The sequence below is a fragment of the Hermetia illucens genome, chromosome 4 (assembly GCF_905115235.1).
Source record: "Hermetia illucens chromosome 4, iHerIll2.2.curated.20191125, whole genome shotgun sequence".
In the NCBI taxonomy this organism is placed as follows: Eukaryota; Metazoa; Arthropoda; class Insecta; order Diptera; family Stratiomyidae; genus Hermetia; species Hermetia illucens.
In genome coordinates, this window is record NC_051852.1 from 9,748,119 (window position 1) to 9,770,616 (window position 22,498).

Here is a 22,498-nt window from a genome sequence, read left to right on the forward strand (position 1 = left end):
ATTTGCCCCTACAGATTAGAACAATGTCGTCCGCGTAGCCCTGGACTTGTATTCCAGTATTAGTTAACACGTCCAGGAGTTCATCCACTAACATACTCCACATCAGCGGCGATAGTACTCCACCCTGTGGACAGCCTTGAGTGGTGTTGATCCTTGCTTTTCGTTCTCCTCGGCCTCCGTACAGCCCACCGGGAGAAGTTCACGGCCAACCAGAGAATTTGGGCCTTCCCGCTAGACATCTGAACAGAGGTTAAGCGACTCTAGCAGGCTGCGTCTGTTCAGAGACGTCGTTTCCAAGCTGCGACCGTCCCCACCTTCCCGACACGTGACAACGGTCAACAAGGTCAAGACCACCAGGGCCCTCGAGGCGTGTTCACAGGTCCTCATTAGGGTGAACGCTCCTCGGAGGCCGCTGCAACTACCACACGAGGGCCCCTTTAGAATTCTGAAGCGAGGCGAGCACTCGTTCATGCTCGACGTTTGAGGCAGGTCCAAGTGGGTCTCCTAGGCTGAAAACGTTCGATGATCCGGCGGTTGTTTCAAAAAAGCGCCCACAAACTGTCAGATTCACTTACGGGATGCGGAATCACGTGGTCGGTTTTCTGGGGGTGGAGGGATGTGGCGGTACATCGGAGGCGCGAACCCCGAATGTCATTTTCGGGAGTTCGCTTCTGCCGCCACATTGAGCGGTAATGGAATCAGCTGACAGCCATCCTGAAGCTGGAGGAAAAATGTGACTTAATAATTTGGTGATATATTGATTTTACTTTTTCAGAGTCCCAATATTTTGAAGGAAATGGCAACTGTTTATGAATGATATAGCGACGCTTCGCGAGCCTTCACCCAAATAAAGAGAGGACAATATTCATCTCAATTTATTGGGGAAATATTCCCTAAACCGCTATATGTTCGTATGCCTAGCGGGTTGGAACTGGCCTTCGCTTTATTCTTCAAATAATCCACCCAATCTTTATTTTTCCACATAGGAGAAGTTGTCTCACTGTCTTTTCAGTGACAATGGCTAGACGCAGCTCCGAACTGAAGGTTGCCTATATCTAGGGAATCCCTTTTTATCGCTTCCACCACGCCTTCCGTGTTAGTTAGACAATCCAGATCCCTTATTTCAAGGGTGCACACTGGTTCTAGGCTAGAAATCACTGCCTTCATGCGTAGAATGCTCCGGACTGTCTCGCAAAACATACTCTTCTTATCGCTTGACAGATTCTATCCCCGGTTCGAGTCCGCCGGATATATTAAACATCTACCCCAGCATCTTCTGGTTTGGGGTTGTTACGGGCTTCTCGAAGAACTTCCGCAGAAGATCTCCCTTCGTTTGGCTTGATGAGAATGGCCTCTGAGTTTGGTTTGCCTTTCTCTTTTTCTTTGGCGCTGATGTTGCCGTCGTAGTCGACTTTAAATCTGCTAACAGTGAAGCCACTGCGGTCGCTATTCAACTTAGGTTATTATTGCTGGGTTTTCCCCTTTTTTCGACACTGGTTCGTTTAGTTACTACTTCGCGGAATTATTCTTGCTGTTTTCCCCTAGCCTTTTTTGACGATTGTTTGTTCCCCCTCGTGCGGGCTAAGGGCACTGAGTTTTGTGCAACTAGGAGCAGAAATAACGTAACTATTGTTTATGGTAGACAACCTCCATTTTAGATAAATCTTTAAACCTCTTCATAGTCTCACCTCATTCGAATGGCACTCTAAATCCCATTACATCGATTCCCATGAATATAACATTCCAATTTTGACCAGTAAAACCATAAATTACTCAGCGATACTAAAATCCTTTTCTCTTTTCACTTTATAGATGATATCACAAGATAGTAACCATTCCAGCTGTTCGGGGTCACCGCTTGACTCACCAGCCGGTTCAAATTCAACACCGAGCGTACAACAGGTAAATATTAACAAAAGCAATAATTTTTATTAGTTATACTAACATTTCGCTCACACGAATACATAGTCATATATCTAACTAGATAAATATAAAGATATATATATAAAATACTCTCACACTTAGTTGACTGAATCTTTTCACTGTATCTTTGAGCTTTAGCTTGTCAACGATGGTTGCAAATTTATTCTATTTACACCTTTCCAACAGTTTATCTACCACCGAATAATAAAACAAAAATATAGAAAAAAAAGATAAAAAATTAACTGTTTTTAGTAAAATAAGAAAATAGTGACAATTCTTGTATCTTTCATATTTATTTTACTTACAAACAATCCCCTTTTGCTGATTCATATCTTGTGATTTTGTAACCGGCGTACAAGACGAGTATGAAAAAATACCTCATTAAAAAAAAAAGAATAATTTTGAAAAAATCTGTTTTTGTGGTTTATGGAAAGTTTCAGTGGAAGCACTCATATTTAAGGTTGGCGAAAAAAAATTTCTTTACGAGTCACGATTGTTTGGTGAAATTCCCTTTTGAAATTAAAAAAATATAAAAAAAAAAATAATAATATTTCGCATTTGTACGTGATTTGAAATATTCATTAGTTTGCGGGTGAATTTTATGAGGTTTGAAGTTATCTTTTTAGGTTTGAAATAAAATAGATTTACGCAAAGATATTTGCGGAGAAAATAAATGAATTTTATATGGAATGTGGCAAGTGTTGAGGGATAAATATTTATGCGGGTATCTGATTTTAAAATGCACCTGAGTAATTGTGTGGGATGTCGTGAATCCATGGTGCCTTATTTTACTTGCATTTTGTTAGATAATTTTATTTTATTGGGCAAAATGTCAAAAAAGATTTGAACCAGTCAAAATGAACAAAAAAAATACTTTTGTAATGTTTGAAAATGTTAAAAAATTATGACAGTTTTTTTCTTTTTCTTTTGAAAACAAAACCTTATTAAAATAGGTTCAATGTCTGTCTGTCTGTCTGTCCGTCTGTCAGTCTTTTTTTTTTGTTTTTTGAGGAGGTGGAAATTTTCTAAAGACACTGGTCTGGACACACCAGCGTGTGGGATTTTTACCCACCAAAACTACCCCCGACTCCCACCCTGGCCCTGGAACCACCATAAGGTATTACATCACGGGGCGGAGTCAACTCACTCTAGCATAGCCACCTTTCTTCTATACGCGGCGTACGTGACCGCACCTTTCTCCTCTCCTCTGCTTTTCGCAGTTTGGTTTGCACAGATGCGATCATGGAGTTGACCGCTCTTGCTATCTATTTATGGATCTCTCCATCCCAGCCTTGTTGGTCTGCGGTGAGGGAAAATGTCAATCGACATCATTCCAGAGATAGATGACGAATGCTGCATCATCTGAGCAATCCTGAAGGCAGAGCATACCCTCAGGGCTGTTCTCCTGTGGGCTGCACTCAGTTTGTTAGTGTTAACTGACATCCGCAAGGTAGGGCTATAAGCAACCTAGAGGTATGCCGTGGCCCGCCCAGGTTCGACATCATCCTTGCCAGGGCCATACTAGCAGTTGATAATTTGCCGGAAATATACTGCACGTGTTGCTTATAGCTGAACTTCCTGTCTATCACCACCCCCAAGTATTTGATGGTCGGCTTGGAAGAGATGAAATGATTCCCGATTCTGATACGGGCCTAATTTGTCTTCCGGCCCTTGGTGCTGAGGACAACTTCAGTTTTTTCCTCCACAAGCATCAGACTAGAGCTTTCTAGTCGATTTTTAACAACATTGATTGTCTCGCCTGAATATAACTCAGCATCTTTGAGATGCTTTGCGGCAACAACCAGCGCTTTGTCCTCGGCGTAACCCACCACTGTGGTTTCCCTCAGAAGGGGAAGATTAAGTACATCATTATACATGATGTTCCACATTAGTGGGCCCAATACGAAGCCCCGCGGACACCCGCGGAAACAACGTAATCCTGGGATGCGCCATCAGTGTCATACCAGAGCCTCCTTTCAGTTAAATAACTATCGACGATAGGCGGGAATACCTCCACCATACCACTAAGGGTTTGCATATAAGATTAAAATTGGCCAAATGAATGCATTTTTCACGTCCAGGCCAGTAACCAATTTGATGGCATCAATAGTTAATCTGGCTTTACGGAACCCATACTGCCGATCTGAAAGGCCGCCTTGGCTCTCAACAACCGGGAGTAATCTATTATAGATTACCCGCTCTAACACTTTCCTCACAGTGTCCAAAACACATATGGGTCGGTATGAGGATTGTTCACCTGGAAGTTTACCAGGCTTAGGCAGAAGTATCAACTTCCACCACTTCCATGCCGCTGAAAATATTGCCTCAGACATGCGCCCTTTGAACAACTTAGCGAACATGTTCGGCCAGGATTTCACGGCAAGCTTAAGGGCCTTATTCGGTACTCCGTCCAGGCTCGGCGCTTTATTGTCTCCTATTCTACCGCAGATTTCCAGCAGCTCATCTCTGGTGACTGGTGGGATTTCCGTCACATTCAGAGATGGTTGGAATGTGTCGGTGCCCTCCTCATGCTGAGGGAATAACCCCTGGATGATTTTCAGCATGAGGGTGGGAGACGTGATCTGCGGAGATGAGCGGCCTCTGAATCATCCCATCACGATTCTGTGGGCACTCTCCCACGGGCTTACGTCCGCTTCTGAGCAGAGCTCCTTAACGCATTTACTCTTACTTCGCTGGATGGCGACCTTGAGGGTTTTGCGGGCTGCCTTATAGGCGCACTCTTTTTGCCCTTGAACGACTCTATCTACCGCCCTCTGAGCCACTCTTCTGGATCGGGAAGCTGATCAAAGGCCAGCCATTTCATCATTCCACCAGTAGTTTGGTCTTCTACTGGGTAATGAGCGCCTCCTAGGCATGGACCCATCACATGCTTTGCCGATGCATTGAGCCAGATGGACGACTCTTTCCATAGAGGCGCCTGCTTTATCAGGTTGATCTAACCACACCTTTATGAAGGTCTGCTCATCCAAAGATTTTGCAGAGCTGTCTCAAGTCTTTTTCGGTTTCGGGCATGATAGCTCTTTACCCCGTGGATCGACACATGTCTCAAAGAAGGTTGCACCAGGACATACCACGCGCCGGCATAGGGCTGACAAAGGTCAGGTCTACGATCGAACCTAACCCCCCCTTTCTGAAAGGAGTTTACAGCACCTTCGTTTGCCAACAGTATGTCTATCTGCGCAAAATTTTCTAATAAACTACGTCCCCTAGCATTTGATTCTCTACCCCACTCTAGGGACCAAGCATTGAAATCACCAGCAATCACCTTTGGACTTCGTCTCCTTGCGTCGAGAACATGATTATCAAGATTCTGGACATTTAACACTTCTGGCAATATGCCGGTTATCCTGTCCCTCTTTTTCTTCGTACAAAATAAATTTGGGGTCTCTTCCGCACTCCTTGGTTCTCCCCACCCTTTCCATGCATGCCTTCGCGAAGTGTCCAAACATTAGGTATTTAAAGCACCTCTTTAAAGATCTGGTCCCTTAATCAGGAGACAACCCATCCAATCCGAACCTTCCCCACGGTCCATAACTTCTACGCTGACTCCACTGGCAGTCGTATTGCGGCCGCTTGAGTACCGCCATAAGCTTTTCTTAGGCTCACGATAGATTTCTCGCTGAATTCCTCCAACTTGAATTGTTGCTTCAAGGTAGTGCAGATTTCTTCTCTGTATGTCACCTCACTGAGATCCTTGCACTGGATATAGGCCTCATATTTTTGGGAACAAACCGCGACATTCTCCCCAAGTGAGTTTAAAACTTGGTTACGCAAGCCGTCGGTTTTCCCCACGCTGAATTTTTTCAGCTCAAACATGAGATCCCCTTTCTGAGTCCTCCGGATTTTGCTGACATTTTCGCCTTAGTCCTTTAGATCGGGGTCAGATTTCACCTTCTTCAGTATCTCCGCATAGGTTAGATGTCCTCTGCAGAAGATTAAAATTGCCTCCGGACGAATTCGCACCTTTGGTTTCTTGTTTCTTTTTTTGTTCACGACCTTAGTCCAACCAGCGCTTTTATTTTCCTTCGGTTTCGTTTCGCTAGCCGACATCCTTACTTTGGGTTCTTTGGGCCCTTCTGAACTTTAGTTTCGTTTGTTGGACTGGTGAAGACCGCTTTTTTCCTTTTCTGGACCTGTTGGTTCTTCAAAGCTCCCCCCTCTTTGTCTCGTACTCTCTTACTTGATGAAAGATCGATGACACTGTTGGAGTTGAGATGTTCGGCTTTTCCTTAGGCTTTCTTACTTGTTCCTGCGCCCTATTGTAAAGCACCCTGATGGCTCCCACCATGTCCTTGATGAATTCGGACAGCTCAACTATTTTAGTCCCAAGCTGCATAAAAGGTAGTTTTTCTGGGTCAGGGCTCTGTTCTCGATGAGTCTTGGCCAGATACTCCTTTTACTGACTCCTTCACATTTTTCCATTGCTGAGCTCCCGTGAGCTTTCTCTTTTGCCGGCTTTGGTATTGGAGGAGATCGTAAAATTGATGAGCTTCTCCTGAATGGATCTATTTGCTGTTGCTGGAGTACCTCTTGATCAAAACCGATGTCCAGGCCTCAAAATACTCTTCTCAAATTAAGTTAATAATAGTATATTGGGATAATTTTTGGGGAAATTGAGTAAAAACCCCCCTTAAGTTTATCCTAGAGTTATAAAAGTTTGTAGTAGTATAGAATGTAATATGAAGCATGTTGTCTGAGCAAAAACCTTTCATACAGGGCCGCCGAGCTTCCGGTTTCCCGACTTGTTTTTTTTTTGGTGCTTTAATTTGCATAATTATAATCATCATCATCAACGGCGCAACAACCGGTATCCGGTCTAGGCCTGCCTTAATAAGGAACTCCAGACATCCCGGTTTTGCGCCGAGGTCCACCAATTCGATATCCCTAAAAGCTGTCTGGCGTCCTGGCCCACGCCATCGCTCCATCTTAGGCAGGGTCTGCCTCGTCTTCTTTTCCTACCATAGATATTGCCCTTATAGACTTTCCGGGTGGGATCATCTTCATCCATACGGATTAAGTGACCCGCCCACCGTAACCTATTGAGCCGGATTTTATCCACAACCGGACGGTCATGGTATCGCTCATAGATTTCGTCATTGTGTAGGCTACGGAATCGTCCATCCTCATGTAGGGGGCCAAAAATTCTTCGGAGGATTCTTCTCTCGAACGCGGCCAAGAGTTCGCAATTTTTCTTGCTAAGAACCCAAGTTTCCGAGGAATACATGAGGACTGGCAAGATCATAGTCTTGTACAGTAAGAGCTTTGACCCTATGGTGAGACGTTTCGAGCGGAACAGTCTTTGTAAGCTGAAGTAGGCTCTGTTGGCTGACAACAACCGTGCGCGGATTTCATCATCGTAGTTGTTATCGGTTGTGATTTTCGACCCTAGATAGGAGAAATTGTCAACGGTCTCAAAGTTGTATTCCCCTATCCTTATTCTTGTTCGTGCTTGTGTTTGACCAGTGCGGTTTGATGTTGTTGGTTGATTCGTCTTCGGTGCTGACGTTGCCACCATGTATTTTGTCTTGCCTTCATTGATGTGCAGCCCAAGATCTCGCGCCGCCTGCTCGATCTGGATGAAGGCAGTTTGGACGTCTCGGGTGGTTCTTCCCATGATGTCGATATCGTCAGCATAGGCCAGTAGTTGGGTGGACTTGAAGAGGATCGTACCTCTTGCATTCACCTCAGCATCACGGATCACCTTCTCGAGGGCCAGGTTAAAGAGGACGCATGATAGCGCATCCCCTTGTCGTAGACCGTTGTTGATGTCGAATGGTCTTGAGAGTGATCCTGCTGCTTTTATCTGGCCTCGCACATTGGTCAGGGTCAGCCTAGTCAGTCTTATTAATTTCGTCGGGATACCGAATTCTCTCATGGCCGTGTACAGTTTTACCCTGGCTATGCTATCATAGGCGGCTTTATAATACTTAAAAAAATTATAATACTTAAAAAAAAAACAAAGCAAGAAAAAGAGCCCAATTAGGTGTCAGGTCAACTAGTAATAAAGTAAAATGGATACACATCTATTTCTCAAGATAAAAAATGCCATTCGTTGCCCCAAATTGACTAAAAATATAAATTTCTTATTAACAATTGATTTATAATATTTCCTAATAGATGGTTAGATACAAATTGATTTATCAAAAGTGCGCTAAAAAAGTACTTTAACTTTTTATCTAAAAAAAATAATTTAAATAAAAGTAACATATTTTATTAGGAAATATTAATCAATATCTAAATCAGGATTTAAAGTTTATAAAGGAAGTCTTTAAATATTTGAACATCCTGTCAACAGCCTCCGCAAAATTCCCTACCAACAAAAACCAACTAAAAAAAAAATAGTAAAAAACTATCCCCTCCTATAAAGACTAAACTTTCAATGGTTTCAACCATAAACCAATCATCTCGAATGATATCTTTCTCATACATCTGCCATAGAAATATAAAAAATCAACTTAAATCAACTTGAAATCTGTTCTCCTAGATCTTTTTTCTCTCAATTTTTTCCTCTGCCCAATGATGATTTATATGGAATGTATCGTTGAAACTCATGTATACATAGAAGAAAATGTAAATTTTTTGGAAATACCAAAGTTTTTTCTAATTCATATGGTAAAAAGAGTATATGTTTGCATATGTGAGATATAAATTGAAAAAAAATATCACTAATACACGAGTGCTATTTGAAACAAATTCCAAATGAGAATCATATGGCATTTTAATCTTGTGATGCTAATACTAGAGATGCTAACAATCTGCAGACAATATGCTAATGAAAATCTTTTTTCTTTTTGCCTGAGTTCTGACCAATTCTTTTTTCAAATTATAAGAAATGAGAGAGAATATGTAAAGCAGTTTTTTTGTTCTTTTTTGGCATAGGATGATTATAGTTTTAAAAATGTGCATATTTTGAAAAACAATAGCAAGAATTGTATACAGGAAATTCGATTTTAAATGAATGGTTACAATTTATATAAATAACCTCATAAGAATATATGGTTGATTAAATCATCGCTTATTTAATAAAATACATAAAATACAATAATCCTATGTATAAAAATCATGACTAAAACCTGATGGTCAAATTTCAGACCACTCTTCTGAAAGCTTACAAATATTTAATTTTTCCAAAGGCATTCATATTATTGGCTTCCATGACCGAATACGATTAAAACGACAGACACGCCTTTTCAAATCGTAAACAAATCAAATTGAATATTTATTCAACTTGAAATGTATATATTCCCACTTGTCCACGAAATTTCAAACCCCGCCCATTATATAAATTCCACTATCTAAAATAACTTTCTTAGAAAACAAGACTTATTTACTTTCCCTTCATTTCCAATTGTAACAATTTCTCATTAGTAACCATTCAAAATAAACGATGACGCTGCTATCATCAATAAATTCATATATATGTAGTCATATACAATTGTAAGTCATATCTCTACCCCTGTCAGCGAAATTCTGTGAGTTTCCAAATTATCAAAATATAATCCACAAGAAAAAAAGATTATCTATCAAAAAAAGTAGTCAAAAGATAATAATAACAGTCAAAAAGCAACAACAAATTTGCAAAAGACAAATTAAACACAACGTTGATAATCATATCATGAGCGCGATTAAAAAGCAAAAAATAATAAAAAGAAAAATCAAATAAAATACGATGAACAATCCAGAAAATTCGACCTTCTTTTGAGATAAGATTTTCTTAATAGTCTATTATTTATAAGGCACATGCATTATTTTTATGAGGTACAATATTTTTGTTACTCCAGGGGATAAATATGGCAAGGTCGAATTGAAAGTATGGAAATAATCAATTTGTAGATATTGGGTTTTTATTAATTAGTACGACTATCATTTTGGGATTACTTTGCGCTTTTCTTCGTATTGTTATTTTTAATTTACAATGGTGATAAAAAGACAACTTTACGGTTGAAGATGCAACAAAAATATTGTTTTTTTTTTTCAAATTGCAATAAATCCGAATTTAAGGAATAAATATTATTATTAATTTTAAAATTTTCCTCCCGGAGCTCATTGAAGTCCAACTTGAATTATATTCCATCGCGAAAATTATTTGAATCTCCCATAATACATTTTTTGCTATAATTGGAATCAAAGGGCAACACCTCCATTGTTTTGACCAATTAGGCTCTTGGAAACCGCTTTGTATCTTTTAAGGTCGACATCGAGTCTACGTTTTAAGCGACCAAAACGTCCGCGTCTCCCAAGTTCCTCCTATATAGTTTTAATTGCGGAGTTCACCGTGCACAAGTTTCCCTCCGATATTGTTCTGAAGGCGTTGCACACCCTTAGTGCCACTAAGCGGTAAGCCATGTTTACCCTTCTCTGATTACTCTCACACGCTAGTGCTTCCTCCCAAATCCGTGCCGCCTATAATAGTGCGGAGCGAACCACTCCAGCCACAAGTAATCTGCGACTATACCTTGGACCTACAATGTTAGGCGTCAACCGAACCCTGGTATTTGCCGCTTTCTCACAGGCATTGTCCAGATGTCCCGTGAAATTGATGTTAGCATCAATCATTACCCCCAGGTATTTGATAACCGCCTTCAAAGCGATGATGTGACCGCCAACACGAACATAAACTATATTCCTCTTCCTACGGTTGGTATTCAAGACCGCTCCCGTCCGCTAGGTCAAGCTGAACCATCTTCAGTCAAGCTAATGGTTTCGTTAATATCCACTTCAACGTCTTCAGGTTGTTTCGCGACGGCAACCACGGCTAGATCATCTGCCAAACCGATTATCGTGGCATTTCTTTGGCACGGGAAGGACAAGGACCCCATTATACATCACCTTCCACAAGAGAGGATCCAAAACTGAGCCCTGTGGTACTCCTGCGGTGACGATATAATACTTGGATCCCTCAATCGTATCGTACCAAAGTGTCCTCTCTGAAAGGTAACTTTCGAGGAGCAAAACTAGTTTTTGTCTATCGTTTGTTTCGAATACGCTGATAAACCAGTTGGGTCTGATCTTAAAAGCGAATTTAAAAACTATTAGAACAACATCCAGACTGGGAGCTTTGTTATCACCAATTCTCCGGCAAATTTGCCTCCCCAGTTACCGCAGGTATGGTGTACACGTCCAATTCTCGCATGTGTGTTTTTTGCGCTCCCCTTTAAGAGCGCTAACGCGATATCGAGCAGAAGATGCGGGCAGGTCAGTTGTAATGTTCGTTTTCTCATCTTCTTCATAACCACTCTGTATGCTATTCCCTAGGGGCTTTGGTCTGGCTCTGTGCAAAGTCCCTTGAAGCCTTCTCGCTTGCTGGTCCTCATAGCTTGCTTAAGCCTACATCGAAGATTCGCATATACTTGCCGATTCTCGTCGAAGTCTGGTCTCCCTTCAGATGTTTAGCAAATCCTTCTAGCTCGAAAACATGCACCCCGCAACTCTTGCCCTTTTTGCGAGGATTCGCCGCCTCGCAGGCTCTCGCTATGGGTCCCATCATTTGCTCTACTTTTTCTTAAGCCGCACCACCGCGATTGTTGCCTCCCAATTGCATCTCTTTGAATGCAACCTCTTCAAACCCTTTGACGGACCAGGCTCGATTTCCAGCTCCGGCGGCACATCGCCGTATGGTCCATATTCGATCTGGAGGAAAATTGCTTGGTGGTCACTTTGAATTTGATGCTCACCGACAAATCTCACCAACGTGGTACTCATATATGTTAGATCGAGTATTGAGCTCGACCTTGTCCCACGAAAGGTGAAAACATTTTCCGTATTTGCAAGCACCAAGTCTAGTTCCGTCAAAGTCTCGAGCAAGATAAGGCCCTTGGTGTTCTTAATACGACTCCCTCAATCCACGGCCCATGCTATGATCTTGGCGATTCAACATCTTGCATCCGAGACTAGCATACCTAACATTCCTTCCCCATATATGCAAAAGGGGTGTGTAAATCTTGTTTCCACCAAATATCATGTGGGGTATCAAATGAAAGATGTCGATTAGCACTTTTCAATGCCAGTAAAGTGGGGAGTGGGGAGGGTCGAAAGGGATAATTTCTTTCATCGGCCCATTCTCGGAAACTACTCAACTTAAAAATCTTGAAAAAAATTAGGAGGCTGCCACTATTTGGTGCCTAGGCCCGAAATACCCTCCATATCGATATCTATTCAAATAAAGTTAATAATAGTATGTTACTACAATTTTCAGTGATTGATTGCAAAGCCCCCCTTGAATTCATTCTAGCACATCCAAAATTTTGGTGGAAATCGCACTATTACTAACAAAGTTATAGCAGGTCAAAATTGTCGGTTCTTTGCAGATTCAAGGCTTTGAATGTCCATATCATCCGACAGTACTACACAAAACCTTTCATACCTGCAGTGTCCAGCTTCCGGTTTCCCCACTTGTTTTTAGTTATCTTTGATGCTAGTTGAAATAAAATAAAACAAAATAAATAAAACAAAACTTAACAAGATATACGATTTACATCCGATATAATTGAACATCTAATGCTGAAGACAGTTCTCTAACTTTATCTGTATCTTTATTTGTAGGGTCAAACGACGCTGTCGAAATAAATTAACCTTCCCAACTGAATTCCCTACACAACTTAACAAAACTCTAACGTTAACAAAGTTAATTATTATAATTTTTTCGTTGCTATATTTGGGTGACGATGGTTGAGGGTTTGCCTCTTAATCTCCTTACCCCGGGTTCGAATCCCGGTTCGTCATGGATGTTGGTGTTCATCTTTGTGTTGTCCCGCTGATTCAGCTCAACATTTGGAAAGTATAGAGTCTGTTGCTAATGAAACTAAAGAACAGTCTCATTGAAAAAGAGACGATGCGCCATACTCCGAAAAAGGGTGATGGGAGACATACACCACCACTATAAAGGTTCTCCTCGGCCACTTGGTTTTGGTTCGGCTGACTGGGTTGCCACCCCGTCTTCTTCACCGCCACCTCTAAGCACCAGTTGCATTGACAGTTAAGCCCTTGGATGTTTAACGTAGGTACCTGTCGTGGAGACTTAATCCTACGATCCTCTTCAGACACGGATTGATTTTGTGACCACAATCAGAGCCCCGCTGAGACAAGCAACAACGGTACCAGTCTATACCAAGTGCATGGCTTAGCATTCATACTGGTGGATGCAAGAATTACCTAAATCTCTACCGAACTAAGAAGTACGGCACCCGTGTTGAAACGCAACACCAAGCCGAGGCCCGAAGGTCTCTTCTCGCTTGAGCATAACCACAACCCCCATGAAACTCCCACTAGGGGGCCTACCGCAAACAACCGAGCTGTACTCACGTACAACAGGAGTTCATTCGAAGTATGAGAGTCCAGGGGCTATCCCGGTTCGCATAGTACCAGTATACCCCTGGTAAGGTTTCGTGACCTATTGCCCCCTTAGATGAGACCCCGTGCAGACTCGGGTCTAATCGCCCATTAGGCCTTTGGAGCATTCGCCTACTATTATACATCACGGCCGGCAAACCAATATGATACAGCGTCTCCCGCTGCCACCACTATGGAGGTTCTCCTCGGCCACTTGGTTTTGGTTCGGCCGACTGGGTTGCCGCGCCGTCTTCCTCACCGCCACCTCTGAGCACCATTTGCATTGACAGTGAAGCCCATAATGTTTTACGTAGGCACCTGTCGTGAAACTTAATCCTACGGTCCTCTTCAGACACGGATTGATTTTGTGACCACAATCAGAGCCCGGCTGAGACAAGCAACAACGGTACCAGTCTATACCAAGTGCATGGCTTAGCATTCATACTGGTGGATGCAAGAATTACCTAAATCTCTACCGAACTATGGAGTACGGCACCCGTGTTGATACGCAACACCACGTCGAGGCCCGAAGGTCTCTTCTCGCTTGAGCACAACTACAACCACCATGAAACTCCCACTAGGGGGGCCAACCGCCAATAACCGAGCTGTCCTTACATACAACAGGAGTTCACCCGAAGTATGTGAGTCCAAGGGCTTTCCCGGTTCCCATGGTACTACCCCTGGTAAGGTTTCGTGACCAGTTTGCCACTTCAGATGAGTCCCCGTGCAGACTCAGGTCTGATCGCCCTGATTAGGTCTTTGGAGCATCCGCCCACTTGCATTGACAGGTGGAATTGCTCCAAATGTCGGCAATGATTGTGGAAGAGTAGGATGCGAAAATTCTTCAGTTTTAATCTGCTTGAAATATTCTCGGCATCTATTCGTCGCGTCTCGACGGTTGGGAAGCAAAGTATCGTTCTTCTCACTAACGCAACAGAAGTGTTCGGTATCCTGTGTGCGTTCGTTTCGGCTTTCGACAAGTTGTTACAGATCTCTTTCGCCATCGCGAGGCTCCAGTTTATCGTAAAAATATTGGCAATGGACCGCACAGGTGAGAGCGATGCTTTCCGTTTGGCATTCTTATAAATTTGCCAATTGGCCGATGTTTTATCGTCGAGAAACTTGTGATACAGGCGTTTCTTTTTACGGACCTTCATTTCAGAATCGTCATTCCAAAGCCAAATATACGGTTTATGTACCGCTTACCTGGCTTTGTAGATCGCGTCTTTCATTTGGTTCCACGATTCTTCCAATTGTCCGATCCATATATCTAGGGAAAACAGTGGCAAAACATGACTGTCGAGGATGATTAAAATATTCATCATCGATTAGTTAAAGATAATAGGCAGCATATTCTGGTCAAAATAAATAACAAATCAAAACCTACGGGAAGAATCCCTAAACTGATAACCAGGGCAGCAAGATGGCGAAACAGGTCATCATGGAGAAATTTTGTAGAAATGCCTTGACTCCCTTTCCTGTAAGGAATATAGGCACGACATAAATTTGTAACCAGAGCAGCATGAGGATGGGACAGGTCCTATGGACAGACGTCTATGTTCGACTTTCTTCCTGATTTTTCGCTAATCCTTTTTTAATAAGACTATATTTCATTATCATCACACTTAACGCTGTACAACTGATAAGCCTACAACCGTGGACAAGCACAAAGATGAAGGGAAATATTCATGACGCGACTGGGCCTCGAATCTGAGGTCTGCAATGATAAGATAATCAAAATTAGTCATTTCAACTTGCTTCCACTGAAAATTTCTGAGTCAAAATAAAGTTTCGCATATTCTACCGGATCTCAACGGAAGATCAATCCTTCATCAAAAAATTTCACTTAAAATCTTATCGAAATCATTCAACACATAATTGATCTCCCTTACGCGATTATAACCATTACAAATGTAGAATAATCGTGGAAAGAAGTTAAAGACACTATCGAGAAAGCAGCCTTGGTCGTCAAGTCAGGTAAGCGGTTCATCGATCGGGATGCTTGGCTGAATGAAGGATCCGTGAAAAGAAACGCTTTTACCACAAGTTTCACGAGGATAAAACGCTTGCCAACTGGCAAATTTATAAGAATGCCAACCGGGAAGCAAAGAAAACGATCTTTGCCACCCGAGCGGCCTATTAGAAAGATCTATTAAAAACATCTCTGCCACGACCCGAAAAGTAAAGTTAGAAGTGTGGCCGGTGTATCAAAACCGCTTCGTGTCTCTGTTAGTGTTCATCAATGAAACGCCCTCTCAGCACTTCTTTTTGTTTTAGTTATGGACACTGTCACACAGGACGTCCAACGTCCAGCACCCTATACACTGCTTTATGCAAAAATAGTCTTGAGCAACTTGTCCAAAAATGGAATGATCAGCTCATGCAACACGGTCTCAGATTAAATCTGAATAAAACTCAGTTTTTGACGACCCTGCTCAGAACTGAGCGATTTAAATATCTGGAGTCTATCTGTCCTGTCGCCCCTTATGATTCTGAGTGTTGGTCGACTATAAACGACAATGAACGCGTCTTGCGGTAGTCGAGACGAAGATGTTGCGACTAGTGACGATCGTGAGAAAATTGCGAGCGAGGCGCCTTCGATGGTATAGTCACGCAATTTACGCTAACGATAATTCACTTGCTAAAATTGGTCCGAACATCGAAGTCGATGGTAAACGACCGAAAGGCCGGCCGAAACAACGCTGGTCTGATGGGGATTTGAAAGCCTCGCGATTGCATCCCGATCAGGCTTTTGATAAAACAAAATGGTGAAACCAATCACGATGAGCCGTTTCGCTCGTGAACGGCACACAGACTGAAGAAAAAAATAAGACGAGCCGTAACTGGGTGGAACAGGTCCCATAGACAGACACTTTCTTCCTGATTTTTCGGTAATTCGTTTTTGATGGGACTAGGATTCATTATCATCACACTTAATGCTGTACAAATGATAAGCCTATGGCAGTGGGACGAGCACAAAGATGAAAGTAAATATTTATGACGCGACTGGGCTTCGAACCTGGGGTATGCAATAGAGAGGATGAGAGTCAACCGAATTTTATGATAGGATAATTAAAATCTGTGAGTCAAAATAAAATTTGGCATATTCTACCGGATCTCACCACAAGATTAAACCTTCATCAAAAAATTTCACTTAAAAATCTTATCGAAATCATTCAACACATAATTCATTTCAACATGAGCCTTTCTCATAACGCCCGTACCATATGGTCGGCATATTTCTCACCTCAATCGTTCGCAATCAAACAAATCTTGACCTCATTTCAGCGGTGCAATGAAAAGATCTTTTGCCGATTGCAGGTACCAAATAAAGATAAAAATTTTTAAACCCTACGTGTTGTGATTTCATAAAATTCAGATACATCACATTGAAAATCTCTCGTGGGACTTGTCCATCACCAAAGTCACCTTATTATTTCGGATTTCTTTTCAATTTGAAATCTTTTTTTCTGTTGGTGTTCAATTCGCGTTTTATTTTCATTATTTTCGATTTCTTTTATCTTTTATATGAAAATCCCAATTTGGAAGGTAGCAAGTAACCTCAGTCGCAGTTGTAAATCATTCATATGCAACAATTGCTTATTATTATTTATTTATTTACCTGGACTACGAAAAACCACAAATTGTCCCATACTTTCATGTAGTCCCTGAGCACTAGCAGATACTCATATAGGCTTCGTGGTTGATTTAACACAGAATTAACTACATTCAACTGACTTATCGAATTTGGTCATCATCATGTTGTCTAAACCAAATTTGGATAATATAATTCATGAGAGTTGAAACACTACAATTCAAAAAGTTGCAGTTCATGCTTAGTCCCCCAATTCTCCTCGTAAATCATACAAAGTCAAATAAAAGAACCATTTTGTAGATAAATTTTCCCATTTTCATGATGCGAATGTAAATAAATATTAGATAAATTACGCATCCTCCGTTCAAACAGTGAATATGCGCGGAGTAATTCTACGCCAAAATCGCGTGAAAAACGCACAGAATTTCAAGAAAATTGACTCATTTTCACTGAGTCTACTCACATGTTTCGCATATGGTGCAAGCTGTTGTGCCAATAAAATAAAAAAAAACCTAAAAAAAATAAAAATAAATTGAAAGACAAAATAAGTAAGCTGCAATTAATCATATGGTCTTGTGTAAATAGTGAGAGATAGATAACACAGAAGAGTATAAAAAAAAAATCTTGATTATACCATATGAGATATATTGACCTAGTTTCGTACATGTGATATGGAATGCATCATGCTAAATGCATGAACTATTCACACATGGATCGTCCATAAAACTTTACTCATCCACCTCAGATTTCTTCTGTTTAAATGTTGAACTTGCGGTTTTTAGTCGGAATGCAAAGAGACATCCATAAAAGGTCTAGGTTTCTTGATTAATCAAGATTAGATTGTGGGACTTTTTTGAAGTGCAAATAGATTTATCTACAAGATAGCCTTGATAGTTGAATATATCTTATGGTAAACACTACAACTATCTCATTTTTCGGAAGATGGGGAAAAAGAGATTCTATAAAACGGGAATTAACTGTAATGTTGTTACAATGTAGCCAACGTGTTGCCGACTTGTATGTCACAACTAAGTTTCCCCTTTGAATTGTTGTATAGGACGTTTTCGAGGCGGGTTGGCTTCGCTTGAATATTTTTTTTTTTTTTTTTTTTATGGATGGAGGTGGAAATCTTAGAAAGACGCTGCTGCACCAGGTTGCAGCAGTGTGTGGGATTCACACCCACTAAAACCACCCCCACTCTTCCGCCCTCCCCGCGGGACCACCGTGAAGTATTACTTCGCGGGGGAGGCTCCGGTTCGCTATACCAGCTCGTCCATGTCACGTTTCCGTCGCGCCGCCTTCCGAGCTCGATCCAACTCCAGAAGTTTTGTCTGCACCACGGCTACTGCCTCATTTACCGCCATCCAGTTTTCCTCCGACTTCAACATCTCTTCCACCAGGTTGGAGGGCTCGATGTCCGCCCCTAAGATGCTGTTCAACCTCTTTTTCTGCTGCAGAAATCTGGGACAATGGAACATAACGTGCTCCGGGTCCTCGGGTGTAGCACCGCATTCAGGACAGTTGGGAGACTCGTCCAACTCGAAGCGATGAAAGTACTTCCTATAGCCACCGTGTCCCGTAAGGAACTGTGTCAGGTGGTAATTCAATTCTCCGTGCTTTCGGTTGACCCATTTCTCGATACACGGGATCAATGTATGGGTCCACCTGCCCTTGTCGGAGTTATCCCACCGTTGTTGCCACTTGCCACACAACTCTCTCCTGATGGCTTTTCGGAAATCCGCATTCACCTCGGCTGGATTTGCCTTCCGTTTTTCGTAGAGCCAGTGTGCTTCGCTCGCTAGAAGATCTATAGGGATCATTCCTGCGATAACACACACTGCCTCCGTCGACGCCGTCCTAAATGCGCTACACACCCTTAGCGCAATTGGCCGGTATGCCGAACATATCTTCCTCCGGTTGACAGCGTGGTTCAACGCTCCCGCCCAGACAGGGGCCGCGTATAGCAGGATCGACCTCACCACTCCCGCGATGAGTAGCCTGCGACTATACTTCGGCCCTCCCACGTTAGGCATCATCCTTGCAAGGGATGAGCTGGCATTTGCTGCCTTCTCTCGCGCATAATCCAAGTGTCCCTTGAAACTCAGCTTGGCATCGATCATCACCCCCAGGTATTTGACAACCGATTTTGAGACGACCTCACGATTACCAACCTGGATGGTAACCGTGTTGTTCTTCCTACGGTTGGTAATGAGGACCGCCTATGTCTTTTCGTCCGCCAGGTCCAGCTTGACCATTCGTAACCATGACTTGATGGTATGAATGGCTTCAATTGCATAAAGCTCCACGTCCTCGGGATGCTTTGCAATTGCAACTACCGCCAAGTCGTCCGCAAAACCAATCAGCGTTGTCTCCTCCGGCACGCGAAGGCCAAGCACTCCGTCGTACTTTATGTTCCACAGCAGCGGTCCCAATACAGAACCTTGAGGCACACCTGCTGTCACAATGTACTCCTTCGGCCCGTCGTCCGTCTCGTACCAGAGAAGTCTGTCCGAAAGGCAACTCTCGATGAGCCGAGCCAAGTAGCTAGGAACACCCAGTTTGGCCAAAGCGCCCTTAATCCAGCCCCAGTTGGCTGAGTTAAAAGCATTTTTGACGTCCAGCGTCACCAGAGCACAGCATTTGCCCATGGCCATTGCATTTCGAGCCAATTCCACGACCTTTGCTACTGCATCGATGAACGGGAGCAGCCTGTTGTATATCACCCTCTCCAACATCTTCCCCATGGTGTCTAAAAGACAAATAGGGCGATATGAAGAGGGCACGCCGGGTGGTTTTCGAGGCTTCGGTAGCAAGACCAGCTTCTGCCTCTTCCACTGGGCGGGAAACACTCCTTCCGCCATGCACGATTCGAATGTGCTTGCGAACCACCTTGGTCTGGCCTTGACCGCCACCTTCAGAGCCCTGTTCGGAATTCCGTCCAATCCCGGAGCCTTGCTGTCCCCAATACGTCTGCAGATTTCCCAAAGTTCCTCTTCGGTAACATCAGGGATCGAGAAGACGTCCTGCTGAGCTGCCAGTTGGGGTTCTCTTTCGTCCTGCTCCTGCTGCGGGAAAAGAGTTGTAATTATTTGCAACAAGAGCCGTGGGCATGTCACTAAAGGTGATTTTCGCCCGCGGATCTTCTTCATTACAACTTGGTAGGCTGTACCCCACGGATTCGTATTAGCCTCCATGCAGAGCTTCTGGTAGCATTCCCGCTTGCTTCTCCGAATGGCCTTCTTAAGGTTGCTTCGCAGATCCCTGTATTCCTCCTCACGCTCCTGGTGCTCCGGCCTTCCCCTTGTCCTGTGGGAAAGTCTCCTCGCTCGGAGACAAGAGGATCTCAAGGCAGCGATCTCCGTGTTCCACCAGTAGTTTGGCCTCTTGCCGTGGTGCAAACGTCGTCGTGGCATAGTAGCGTCGCATGCTTCGGTTACACACTGAGACAGCTGTGTGACCCTTTCCACCGCTGTTCCATCTGGATCATGGGCTCCCTCCAATGCGGCCAGGAATATCTCCTCGTCGAAAACTCCGATAGACCAGCCAACCGCCTTAGCCTTTCCACCTCCAGAGCGTCGTTGACTGCTTCCCCGGTTCCCAATGCGGAGGAAGATGGCCTGGTGGTCACTGTGGGTGTAGTGTTCACTCACTTGCCAAGCCATCTCCCTCACCAGTGAAGTGCTAACAAATGTCAGGTCAACAATCGAGCCTGACCCTCTTCCTCGAAAGGTGGGCATGCATCCAACGTTGGCCAGCACGATGTCCAGCTCCGCAAATGACTCCAACAGAATTTGACCTCTGGTGTTCGTCGATCGGCTTCCCCACTCCAGGGCCCACGCGTTGAAATCGCCCGCAATGATTTTAGGGCTGCGGTCTCTAGCGTCCAACACCAGACTGTCTAACATCTCCTCATATTGCGCTAAGGTTGCACTAGGAGGAGCGTAGCAGCTGTAAATATGGACACCGTTGACCTTCGTCCTTATAAAACCGGCTGCCGGGAGGGCCATGACTTCCTGAATGGCCTGCCTTCCGCACGCCCAGATTGCCGCATTGCCAGACGCATCCACCGCCCAAGTCGCACCGCCGTAGTTTCTGTACGGCTCGCAAATAACCGCGACATCGACATTCGACTCTCGAATGGTTTGCGAGAGCAGGTCCTGAGCTGCCTCACAGTGATTGAGATTGATTTGTATCAATCTCATTTGTCTGTGCGGTTCAGCTCCCTCCTATATACCGAACATCTGCTGCTTCCCGCAATATGACGGCCGTCCACGCCCTCTTTCCCACTACCCACTGTGTGGAGTTGCCAAATCTCCCATCAGGCGCGTCCCTTCGTGCGGATAAGGGAATGCTCGGCGAATGTGTCATGAGCATGCACATGCACGCATCCGGAGATGTGCGTGTATGGGCATGCTTATGCGCAGGCCGGGTAGGTGGGAAGTAAACGCCCACCCGTGGATAAAAATTGGCTATGGGAAGGACACCCAGAAATTAAACCAAATATGGAAGAGGAGAAAAGTAGTTTTTTTACGGTGCAGGGCTTCGGAAACCCAGTGCCGACGGTTTTTGGGAGTGAGCAAGCGGGCTCCCGGCCGTCGATATCCAACGACCGCAGTGCCTCAGTAGTGGGAAACTTGGCTACTGTGGCATCTAATGCTACAAGAGATAATGGTGGAGTGGAAATTAGGTCCACACCGGATCCTTTTAGGAGGAGTTCGAAGCTTGGGAGATCACCACCGAGAACAATGGTTCTTTTTGGTAGTCGAGATTCGTCGCGGGACTCTGAAAGAAATACGAACAGTCCCTTAATCGAGATCATTCCTTGTGGCGCAATGCGCGAAAGCAAACGGGAACATACCGGAATGGCGTTCGTTACACTTGGGGAACGAATAAATGAACTGTGCGAGTTCATCAAGGAGAGGCGGAATATCCACCAAAATATTCGAGCCTTGATAAGAGGCATTAAATTGTCTTATATCAAGGCCCTCGAAGAAAAGAATTCCCAAGCGTCAGTTGGCAAGGTCACAAGGGAAACGCAGGTGACGCCTCCCCGTGATAAAGCAGGCGGGAAGACAGGAAAACGGGCTAGAGACGGTACCAGCGAGCCTCTTGGACCACAGCAAGTCCCGAAGAAGAAAAAAGCCTCTTCACCAAAGAAGGCGGAGCCGGCGAGGGTACCCGCGAAAGTCGGTAATCTCACGATTGCAGCCACAACACCTACAAAAGTGGAAGAAACCAACGCCCGGAGGCCCGAACAATGGACTAAGGTGAGCAACAAGAGAAAAAAGGACAAAAAAAGCTCCGCCCGGAAATAATAATTATTTCCAAGAAGGGAAATATGTCCTATGCCGACATCCTCCGAAAGGTGAAGTCAGACCCAGAATTGAAGGATTTGGGGGATAGTGTGAGCCGTATCAGGCGAACACAGAGAGGGGATCTGATGCTGGAGTTAAGTAAATCCGCCGACAAATCGGCTGATAACTTCCGCGGGAAGGTGGAAAGTGTACTTGGAGAGGAAGCTGAGGTAAGAGCTCGGAAACAGGAGATAGTGGTTGAATGCAAGCACCTAGATGAAGTCACCTCACGGGAGGACATCTGTGCTGCGCTAAAGCAGCAGTTCCACCTTGGCGA

The 22,498-nt window shown here is 43.8% G+C and overlaps 1 protein-coding gene across 1 annotated transcript in view; it reads left to right on the plus strand.

Moving 5' to 3' along the window:
- The window catches only part of LOC119653497 (activating transcription factor 3), a 202,708-nt gene that overhangs the window by 156,135 nt on the left and 24,075 nt on the right, over window positions 1-22,498 (plus strand). Inside the window, exon 3 of the mRNA XM_038058134.1 lies at window positions 1,813-1,902. Within this exon, the coding sequence (XP_037914062.1) occupies window positions 1,813-1,902 (90 nt within the window). The remainder of the gene's footprint in view (window positions 1-1,812; window positions 1,903-22,498) is intronic.